Source organism: Schistosoma haematobium, chromosome 7 (assembly GCF_000699445.3).
Source record: "Schistosoma haematobium chromosome 7, whole genome shotgun sequence".
Taxonomy (NCBI): domain Eukaryota; kingdom Metazoa; phylum Platyhelminthes; class Trematoda; order Strigeidida; family Schistosomatidae; genus Schistosoma; species Schistosoma haematobium.
The window spans coordinates 15,712,211-15,724,641 of record NC_067202.1 but is presented as its reverse complement, the minus strand read 5'-3'; the positions used below and the strand labels follow the sequence as shown (position 1 = coordinate 15,724,641).

Below are 12,431 nucleotides of genomic sequence, written 5' to 3'. Positions count from 1 at the left end.
TGAATGTCACCAGGAAACTATTTCAACCATGCATGTACATTGTTAAAAAAAGCTTCAAGCTATAATATGCCATATTTGAAGCGATGATGAATTCACTTAGTCTGAGAACGAAAAAAAGATTCTGTGATCAAAGATCAATGAGCTAGCTATTCTAACGCATCCCAACCCCGCTAACAAGAGAGAGAATTCCAATTTCGAAACGCGGAAATATATTCCGCAAACAGACAGAAGCTCGAGCAACAACAACAGACACAAATAAAACATATGTATACAGCATAAAATTGTCCTTGGGAAGCGTTACAATATAGCATACTGAAAGATACAACGAACCAATAGCATTTAAGATTCTCACAAGAGGGAAATACGACATGAAGGTGAAAATGAGCGCTTTTGACGCGAAGACAAGAAATTCAAATTTTTGAAATAAAATTCCAAAAATAAGGTATTTACCAAGTGAGTTCTGGGGTTCTAAAATCCCCAATATAATGCTGAACAACTGTTTACCATTAGTTGATCACTAGATATTAACCATTCTGATGTTTCTTTAATCCTTTAATGTTGATCGAATTCTATTGATCAAGTTTTAATGCAACTACTTGTTCCTCTAAGCTCTAGGGTACCGCCTGTTGACGTATGCCAACTAATACGAAACCTAGGTGTAGTAAAGGTTTACTGTCGACTGTCTTTAACCACTTAACAAGTGAGCATCTAGTTTATCGCACTCAAGTTTACTACAGTTCTCTGTGACGATGAGATGAAATAGATAATCCGATTCCATTATAGACTGTTTGATTGAGTAATTGTAAATGTGTCTCAGTGAAAGATCGTTTATCAAATAATTAATTATGACATACATTTCACATGCCTAATCACTTTCTACGTCGATAATGAATGATTTAGGAAATAGTTGGAAGGAAACTATGAGGGGGGTGACTAAAAACAGACCTGGCATGTTGTAACGGGACTTTTGTAATTGTTTTTCAAATTATGATCAATTATAATTTTATTGTATAAGTATTAAGTAAGCACCAGTCAAAAGCAAGGAAGGCAAGGTAATTACCAACATTGAAGAGCAACAAAACAGGTGGGTAGAACACTTCAAAGAACTCTTGAATCGACCAGCTCCACTGAACCCACCCAACATCGAAGCAGCACCCACGGACCTCCCAATCAATGTTGGCCCACCAACAATTGAAGAAACCAGCATGGCCATCAGACAAATCAAGAGTGGCAAAGCAGCAGGACCGGACAACATTCTAGCATAGGCACTAAAAGCAGACGTAGCGGCAACTGCAAGGATACTCCACATTCTCTTCAATAAGATTTGGGATGAGGAACAAGTACCAACAGACTGGAAAGGACTTCTGATCAAAATACCGAAGAAAGGCGATCTCAGCAACTGTGATAACTACAGGGGCATCACTCTTCTCTCAATACCAGGAAAAGTCTTCAACAGGGTATTGTTAAACAGGATGAAGGACTGCGTAGACGCCAAACTTCGTGACCAACAGGCAGGATTCCATAAGGATAGATCGTGTACAGACCAAATCGCAACTCTACGGATCATTGTGGAACAATCAATTGAATGGAATTCATCACTCTACATCAACTTCATTGACTACGAAAAGGTATTTGATAGCGTGGACAGAACAACACTATGGAAACTTCTTCGACACTACGGCGTGCCCCAGAAGATAGTCAATATCATACAGAACTCATATGATGGATTACACTGCAAATTTTTCATGGAGGACAGTTGACAAAGTCGTTCGAAGTGAAGACTGGTGTTAGGCAAGGTTGCTTACTCTCACCCTTTCTCTTTCTCCTGGTGATCGACTGGATCATGAAGATGTCAACGTCTGAAGGGAAGCGCGGGATACAATGGACACCTAGGATGCAGTTGGATGATCTAGACTTCGCAGATGGTCTGGCTCTTCTATCCCAAACGCAACAACAAATACAGGAGAAGACTAACAGTGTGGCAGCAGCCTCAGCAGCAATAGGTCTCAATATACACAAAGGGAAAAGCAGGATTCTCCGGTACAACACAGCATGCACCAATCCAATCACAGTTGACGGAGAAGACTTGGAAGATGTAAAAACCTTTACGTATTTGGGCAGCATCATTGATGAACAGGGTGGATCTGATGCAGATGTAAAGGCGCGGATCGGAAAAGCAAGAGCAGCATATTTACGATTGAAGAACATCAGGAACTCAAAACAACTGTCAACCAACACCAAGGTCAGGATTTTCAATACAAATGTCAACACAGTTCCACTGTATGGGGCAGAAACCTGGAGAACTACAAAAGCCATCATCCAGAAGATACAGGTGTTTATTAACAGTTATCTACGCAAAATACTTCGAATCTGTTGGTCAGACACTATTAGCAACAACCAACTGTGGGAAAGAACAAACCAGATCCCAGAAGAGGTAGAAATCAGGAAGAAGCGCTGGAAGTGTATAGGACACACATTGAGGAAAGCACCCAACTGCGTCACAAGACAAGCCCTCACATGGAATCCTGAAGGCCAAAGGAAAAGAGGAAGACCAAAGAACACATTACACCAGGAAATGGAGATAGACATGAGAAAAATGAACAAGAATTGGATGGAACTAGAAAGGAAGGCCCAGGATAGAGTGGGTTGGAGAATGCTGGTCAGCGGCCTATGCTCCATTAGGAGTAACAGGCGTAAGTAAGTAAGTAATTAAGTAAGCGGATTATTATGTTCCTATATTCCGTTTATCGTCAGCTTTGGTTTAATTCATTAATTACAGTTGTACGACTTGTTGTTCTCAAGTTCTTTTCAGTTTATTAATTATAGCTTGAACTACTCACAGCCACCTTTGGCCTGTTTATGTATAATTGTGATTTTTCGATTCATTGCATGATATGGTCTAGTATATATATAAGTTCGCATACGCTTGAAATATAGTATATAATAGAGGCTGGTTGCTGTCTTCTCTTTAGACACAAAGCAGAAGATGGAGAAGGGCTTACGGATGGTTAACCAAAAAGAGCTCAGCTTGCTCTGGTTCTACGTCAACTGTAAACGTCCGAACTTTAATTAGTCAGGTCGAGAACGCTAGGCTATAACCAAAATATTATATATGGGATAAAGAAAACTAGAATCGGAATTGCAATTGGGGAATTTTACATGTGATATCGATAGGCAATCTCAAGATATAACTATGCTATTAGTCCATGAAGTCACTGACTATTGATTTGAACCATATTGATGGGCGAAGACCACCTGGTTGGGATTTTCGACGTTTTGTTTTCACAATCGCAACAAGTGAAATATTATGTACAGAAAAATAAAATATTTTATTCTCTGAAGAACCCAGCACTCAACGATTTCCAACTTCACTCAGTCAGTCAGCTACAACGTAGGATCAGGCACATATGTGCATCGGTTCAAGTTGCCATACTTCATTAACACAACAAGATGGACACCGGATTCATATAAGTGGTTAATTCAGTGGTGGCAATGTATAAAAGAAAGATTGCAATAAGGATATAGTACAGGAAGAAAGAATTAGTTCGTAGAAAGAAAGATATGAAGCAATTTTAATCTCTTAGTTTAAGAGAAGACAGAGAGTGTATACACCGACGCCATTGTGACCGATTCTGAGCCATGTCACCAAGAGTCTCCAACCATTGGTTACGATAGTCACGTGGACCCCAACCAAGTAGTCTGCATCTACCAACATGGCTCAGACTAGGGGTTAGTGTCTTCAAGCACTGATGCCACGTTTTGGTTTGGCCGCTCCTAATTCTCTTCCAACGATCTCTAACACCGATTAGCATTGCACGACGTGGTAATCGGTGTTCAGGCATACATAACACGTGGCCCAACCATCTCAGTCGATGAAGATTCACAACCTCATCAACTGATTCACCATCATTACCTAATACCCTGCATCTAACCTCACTATTACTTACCCGGTGATCCCAGCAGATGCCAGCAATATTTCTAAGGCATCAGTGGTCAAATACTAATAGCTTACGAGTGTCTTCTACTCTTAGAGGCCATGTTTCGCTGCCGTAAAGTAAAACAGAACGGACTGCCGCGCAGTATACTCGTCCTTTTATTGATAGACGGATATCTCGCCTTCGCCATAGGTGACGTAAGTTGGCAAAAGCCAAACGAGCTTTTCGAATCTGTGTTGAGATTTCGTCCGATACCAGCCCATTAGGGCTGATCGGACTTCCAAGATAAGTGAAGTTGTCAACGTGTTCGACTACTTCACTCCCTATCCTTAGTTCTGGTGTTGACGCAGACCAGTCCTGAAGCAACAACTTGCATTTCGAGGGAGGGAAGCGCACTCCAAACATTCTGGCATTGTTGCTTAGTGCTACCAGAAGACTCTGCATTTTGTCTGCGTCTTCACCAATTTACAAGTTCCATACTAGGACGAGACGGCCATCCAGTGCTTCCTGGTTCTTAATGGTGGTCTAACAGTAATCAGTTCATGATATCAATGAAATTCAAAAATTTCCATATCCCCCTACCAGCAATCAAAATCTTTTTTAAATTATCATGTTTATTCTTGGTGATGACACTTTCACTGATTTAGGTATTCGGTGACATAACTCAAAATCATTCACAATTTCATCCATTAATTATTCTCGAATCATACAGATTGTGTGTATTATTTTCTTCTACTATTGCTACTCTGGTAATCTTGCTGTTGTGATGTTGTATGGTAATTTAAACTGATGCATAGATCGGTTAGGTTCCATGTTGTGCACAACTGACTGTCTAATCATTTTAGTATCTTTATTCATTCATAGGTCTTGGTCAAGTCTGACACCTATACCGCAAAATGTCAATTAATCATCTGAGACTTCATTGTTCGTTAGTTTTTCTACTAATCATTCTCTGTTCCTGTTCTCTTTTCTTCAATCTTCTTAATGTTGTACCGCCAGGTATTTCACTTTCGACTGGTGATACATACTACTTATATCTATCGATATCAGTAGTATATACCACAATATCTTTGTGTTTGTTGAAAATTTATTTTTAGGCTATGGATAAACTTATGGATATGAAAACGTATAGTCTATTGATATCATATGTTTGTTTCTTTTTACTTAGGATTGGTCAATTTGACGCTGAAAAAGGTCATTTAGAGTTTGAATCTCGTTTCGAATGTGGTAATTTGAGAAAAGCAATTCAAGTAAGTCAATCTAATTGAATGACATTTTTTCATCTGTATTCCAGTATCCCTTCATACAAACCTTTCAACTCTGTCTTTTCAAAGCATATTCCCAAGGTTGTGTCATTACTTTTAATCATTTTACCATATTATTTTGATCGGTTTTATCATTCACATCTGGTCTTGTTAATCCAGGTCATGGGGACTTGCACATATGTACCAGGCTGTATGCTATCGATATCTATTTATCCGTCTATATTTAAAAAATCTGCGACAAGATTCTACGTGAAAGTGAGACGCAATCATTTTTATGATTTTCTAAAAATTCAACAGAACGACAAGATACGCTAAACTATTCCGATGCATCCTAGCCCTGCTAACTATAGGGATAAGACCAGGTTTAGATATGCGGAAAGGTATATCCCACAAGAGGCCAGAAGCATGATCAACCAAGCACAAAAGTCAAGCATATATATATAGTATAAAAAGGTCCTTGGGAGACATCACAAAATAGCGTATTAATAGAGGCAACGAACCAATGACATTTGTGGTCGTTCCAAGTTCAAACTACAATCTTAAAGTATATATATTAACTTTGAATAATTTCTTATTTATTCACTGTTCCATATTTCAGAATACTTTCATTATCAAAAGGGTTTTTGTGGAGATTGTAGTAATTTCAATAGTCCAAATCATGAGTCAATTGAAGCTGGACTACCATGGAAAACCTGGAAGAACTGAATGACCGTTTCATCCTATTGTGGGATTCCTCAGCAGTGCGCATCCACGATTTCGCTTTGCGAGACTCGAACCGAGGGCTAATCGGTCTCGCGCGCGAACGCCTAACCACTAGATCACTGGGTTGGCCGGCATCCAACGGTGTGAATGTCTAAGTTCAACTGTTCAGTGCTTCCAGTTTTTTCATGGTGGTCTAGCTTCAACTGACACATGATCTCAACTGTTGGAACTTTCATCATCAATAAACCTATCTAGTCTTGGATGATAGTTCAATAAATCTTTGTTCAAACTGACCGTAAATTTATAAGAAATAGAATTAAAATAATGAATTCCGGCTTTTAGAATAAATCACTTTAAATAAGATCCAGTTAGAATTTCAATATATATATATATATATATATATATATATATATATATATATATATATATATATATATATTTCGAATTTGTACTTGTACCAGAAGGGGTTTTATAGATATTACAGTGATGTTTATAGTTGAGATCATGAGTCATTAATACCATTGGATGCCGGCCAGCTCAGTGGTCTAGAAGTTAGGCGTTCGCGCGTGGGACCGATAGGTCCTAAATTCGAATCTTGCAGGGGGACGGGATCGTGGATGCACACTGTTGAGGAGTCCCACAATAGGACGAAACGACCATCCATTGTTTCCAGGTTTTCCACGTTGGTCTAGCTTCAATTAATTCATCATAACTACTAGAATTTGTATTTATCAAGTAGAATCGAATTTAAGAGGAACTCTTGTATACCACATTTCAAAAACTCAGGTTAATATTAATCTATAATCACATATCATTGATTATCAAAACATGTCATGATTTATCAAGAATAACTTTATGAGGAATAGATTATGAGAAATTGTGAACAAATTGATGAATTCACAATAAGTAAAATACCATTTGTTGCATCAAAGATTAATGTTAAACAAATATTGAAAACTTGAAAGTGCTTAAAAGTTGTTTCGTCCTATTGTGGGATTTCCTGACGGTATACATTCAAGACTCTTATCTAGGATTGAACTCATAACTTTCGAGTTTTGTAATGATTTGTTTTACCTTTAAACTATTGAGCCTTCATTCAATAGGTTTCATTTCTAATCTCACTCAATTCGAATTATTACATAATCATCTTCCGTTGGCCTTTGACGGACAACTATCTAACAATGGAGTTGATTGAACTCTATCACTTTCTTGCTTTTTGATGATTGTCTAATTAAAAACCTGTCAAAAAAGTAAACATATTTAAGTAAATAAAAAAGATACTGTGGTGTATGCTACTTATATTGACATAAGTAGTATATGACGCGAGTCAAGAATGTAATGTCTGGCAGCAGAAGATTAGGAAGATCAAGAAAGGAAGAACGGGAATAGAAAGCAATTAGTATAGAAATGAAAGAACAATGAAATCCGAGACAATTATTGAACATTTTTGCAAATTAAGTATTATAGTGTATGGTTTTTCTATTTTACCAAGTAACTCTGTAATGTTGTGCAAAATATGATTCGATTGTCGTCAACTGTGTTCCCCTTCACTACAATACTACTCTATATAATATGCACACAAACGTAAAAATGGATGGTTGTTTTGTTTCCCTCCCTTCCCCGTCCCCCACTTTTCTCTTTATAATCAGTTCCTAATCAACCACCTTCATTATGTTGTTACCTTTTATGTATATTTTTTTTCTCAATATAAAGGTTCGTCAATATGAATATGATTTAATATTAAATCCTGATATTAATACAACTACTTATTTACAATGGTTTTACTTTCGAGTATCTAATATGGAATCGAATATTTCATATCGTTTCAATATTATTAATTGTGAAAAAGTAGATAGTCAATTTAATGCTGGTAAGTTATACATTGTGTACCTAGAAACTATATGTGTGTTCTGTTTGTTTATTTGTTTGTTTGTATTAAACCTTGACAATTTTCTATGCCAGTGACCAGTGAGTTACTTGATTGATTGAAAAACCGCTCAAGGTCTTCGTCAGGAGAGGTAAATTTTCCCGTTTGATGAAATATATAATGTTAATATCAGATAGGTTTTGTGGATATTACAATAATTTCAATGGTTCAGATCATGAGTCAGTTGAAGCTAGAGTTATATCCTGGAGTTCTAGTGAGAAGTAGTGACCAGTGGAGTTCAACCAGGTCTGTTGTGAAATAGTAACTCATTGAAGACAATGGTGGATGCCGGCCAGCTCAGTGGTCTAGTGGTTAAGTGCTCGCGCGCGAAACCAATAGGTCTTGGGTTCGAATCTCGCAGAGGGCGAGGTCGTGGATGTGCACTGTTGAGGAGTCTCATAGTAGGACGAGACGGCCGTACAGTGCTTCCAGGTTTTCCATGATGGTCTAGCTTTAACTGACTCATGATCTTAACCATTGAAATTATGTAATATTAATTTACAGAATATATATGGGTAAGATAGGGTGAGAGATGGTAGCTTAATTACAGATGAAAATCAATGTTTGGTCAAGGATTAAATGGCTGCACATTGTTGAAGAGTCTCATACTTGAACAAAATATCTGTGTAGTCCTTCAAGGTTTTTAATGATGATGTACCATAGATCAGTTTGTGATTTCGACAATAGAAATACTATAATCTCCACAAATTCCCTACAGTAACATGAATTAGGTAAGAACTAGTAAATACGGGTGGGTACTAACTAAATTCCTCAAAACGTTCGCCAGATTTCTATATATATATATTAGATAAATTTATGCTGTGAAAATACAAAGAAGAAGGCTGTGTACATTAATCAAACTAAAAGAAACGGTTGAACGTATTTCTTCTGAACGAAAAGCTCTGGCTTTTTGATCCAATTAGCTATTGCTTCAGTCATTTGAAGGATTCTTATTTTGATGGATTTAATCAGATAGCTATTAATACTATATATCACTGTAAATGATTATTCTATGTTGGTTGTATGACTCGTTTGTACTAGATGAATGACGATTAAGGTATTTACAGGTTTAACTATGCTTTTACTTAGTCGCCCAGAAAGATGCATCGCGACTACGAAAAATACAAATTCCTAGAACAGTTAACAATGTAAGTTGTTGTTCCACAAGAGCTGGTCGACATCCAACAACGTGAATATCTAGCTTTAACTAATCCACAAAATTGAACGACATATCCACCATTGTCTTCAATGAGTTACTATTTCACAACAGACCTGGTTGAACTCCACTGATCACTACTTCTCACTAGAACTCCAGGATATAACTCTAGCTTCAACTGACTCATGATCTGAACCATTGAAATTATTGTAATATCCACAAAACCTATCTGATATTAACATTATATATTTCATCAAACGGGAAAATTTACCTCTCCTGACGAAGACCTTGAGCGGTTTTTCAGCCAATCGAGTAACACTACTCAGTTATAAAACAATGAACAATACAAGATAGACAATTTACAACGAAACAATAATTTCAATATGAAAACTAATCCCATATGTGGTAATCTATTCATTATAATTATGGAATAAGGTTTATTTTACATAGAAAGAATTGGGTGTATGTATGTGTGTGTGTTGAAAGATAGATTGGGTTATAATTAAGTGATGACTCGCCATTCTTTTGACTGAAAAGTTGACAAACTTGAGGTATTTCTTGTGATCTAATTTAAGCGCTATGTCATATTTACTGTTTTGTTGAATGATAGACAATTTTTTTATTAATTTCAAGCATTTTACGAGGCAAATACTGTTATATCCTAATGAGGAATAAATTACGAGTAACTTCCGAGACCTATTGATGGACTTACGTACACCTGTTACTCCTCGGGAAGGAGCATAGGCCGCTCACCAGCATTCTCCACCCAACCCTGTCCTGGGCAATCCTTTCCAGTTCCTATTTATCCTTTTCATATCTGATTCTATTTCCCGACGTAATATGTTCTTTGGCATTCCTCTTTTCCGCTTCCATTCAAGATTCCAAGTTAAAGCTTGGCTTGTGATGCAGTTTGATGATTTGCGTAATGTATGTCCTATCCATTTCCAACGTCTTTTCCTAATTTCTTCTTCAGCTAGAAGCTGGTTTGTTCTCTCCCATAGAAGGCTGTTGCTGATGGTATCCGGCCGATGGATGTTGAGTATCCTGCGTAAACAGCTATTTATAAATAGTTAATGAACTAATATTATGTAAATATTCCTATTGTAAAACTATTCAGTAACTAGATTAGATATATTCATATTCCATTTATTATATGATTCATTTTGATCCATAGATTATTATTGTACGATTTACTGTAACTAAATTATGTTCAGTTTACTGATTACAGTTTCCCACGTTCACAGCCATTTTCTGGCTTGATCTTGTACAAACGTTATTTCCTATTTTATAATGTAATTTGGTCTGTTTGGTTGATATACAAACTAAGTATGTTTGAAATACATGAATTGCATAGTAGAAGCTGTTATTGTCGTTCTGGACTCAACTGGAAGAGCTAAGGGAACAAAAGACCAATAAGGACGGTAGGCTGCTCATACCGGTTGAACGTCATTGTTTTAGCACAGTGCTCAGATTGATCAAGTCACATTTCGATCGGCGAATAAATTACGTGATAATTAACCGGACTTAAAGTCACAACAAATACAACCAATTTTTATACTTACTTAATCATAACGTAGAAGCTTTGTAGCACTGCAGTTTCAATTTCGTGCAAAAGTAAACAAGGTGCTCTCTTACTTTTGATTGGTCGACTGAAAGCCGGCAGTACAGTATACTTTCACCTTTTTAACATATAAATTTATGCAAAATACCTTTACATATCTATCAAACCAACATTTACCATCTTAAGCAAAGATGGATAGTAGTTAGCAGTAAAATCCGGGATGCACGTTTCGTCATATTTAAGACTTGTCAACTGAATGTACATACATCTTAGAGTTGATATTCACTCTGGGATTCGAATCCAGTACCGTCTGATTCAGTCATTATCGCATTATTCACTTAGTTATATCACAATCCTGATTATAAACGATGTGTATGCCCCCCACCCCCCTTATTCATTTAGCGCCATAGAAAACTTCCATAGTGCTATAACTTGTAAAGGTGTACATACATTTTCTGATCTAGCTAAATAAATAACTGTTACATCGGAATACATGCATACAAAATGTATATATCCGTCAGCGACCATCTTGTAGTCGTCGTGTATCAATGTAAAATATACAAAATTTAATTTGTTCATAATAGCTAGACATGATCAAACTAATAAGAGTATAATGTGATAAGGATGAGTTCAAAACAACCGCGATGAATTTTCGACCAGTTTTTAACCAGTTAGAATGCAGATTTTGTAAATGGGTAATTAATGATGCGAAAAAGCATCAATAATATTACAAAGTGTACACAGCGTTCTTCATGTTTAATAAATCCAAGAAAAGTCAGTGTGCTTATGAATCGAAAAAGAACGGTGCATAAACTCATCCGAATGGTTATAGATTATCCGTCTTCTTGAACCTTTGAAAAGACTCAAACAGATTTTTAAGAATCCTTATATTTTTCTAAATTAGAGATCAGTTATTTCATGTTATTACTTACTTACTTACGCCTGTACTCCCAATAGAGCATAGGCCATTGACCAGCATTCTCCAACCCACTCTATCATGGGCCTTCCTTTCTAGTTCTATCCAATTGTTCTTCATTCTTCTCATGACTCCCCATTTCTTGACGTAATGTGTTCTTCGGCCTTCCTCTTATCTGCTTTCCTTCAGGATTCCAAGTTAGGGCTTGCCTCGTGATGAAGTTTGCGTAATGTATGTCCTATCCATTTCCAACGTCTTTTCCTAATTTCTTCTTCAGCTAGAAGCTGGTTTGTTCTCTCTCAAGGAGGCTGTTGCTGATGGTATCCGGCCGATGGATGTTGAGTATCCTGCGTAAACAACTATTTATAAATACTTGTACATGTTTGATGACGGTTGTAGTAGCTTATATTGCTTACCTTGAAGTTTTTAACCTTTTAAATCTATAAATGTCTTCTACTGTGCTACTGTAATATAGCATAGCATTCATAACTTGTTAATAGTATATTCCTCACTTAGAGAAATATTCCATGAAATCACTATTTTCAATATCCGAATAAACTTTCAACGGCACAGTGAACCTGAAGAGAACATCAACATCATGTGGAATTCATACGACAGACTACACTGGAAAGTCGTGCATGGAGGAAAGCTTACAGATGCATTCCAAGTGAAAACCGGTGTCAGACAAAGTTGATCACTCTCATCCCTTCTCTTCATTCTGGTGGTTGACCAGATTATGAAGACCTCTGTATTTGAGGGAAGGCACGGAATACAATGGACGTCTCAGAATTGTCTTGACAATTCGGACCTCCCAGATGACCTTGCCCTCCTATCCCATACACACGAACGAATGCAGGTGAAGACAACTAGTGTAGCAGTAGCCTCTGCACCAGTAGACTTCCATATACATAAAGGAATAATCAAGATACTTAGATTCAACACAGAGAACATCAACCCTATCATACTTGA

General features: G+C 37.0%; 1 protein-coding gene across 1 annotated transcript in view; it reads left to right on the top strand.

The window, feature by feature from the left end:
* Positions 1-12,431, top strand: part of AGTPBP1 (Cytosolic carboxypeptidase 1) — a 66,006-nt gene that overhangs the window by 38,800 nt on the left and 14,775 nt on the right. The window contains exons 13-14 of the mRNA XM_051218096.1: positions 5,104-5,185; positions 7,616-7,772. Of these exons, the coding sequence (XP_051064533.1) occupies positions 5,104-5,185; positions 7,616-7,772 (239 nt within the window). The remainder of the gene's footprint in view (positions 1-5,103; positions 5,186-7,615; positions 7,773-12,431) is intronic.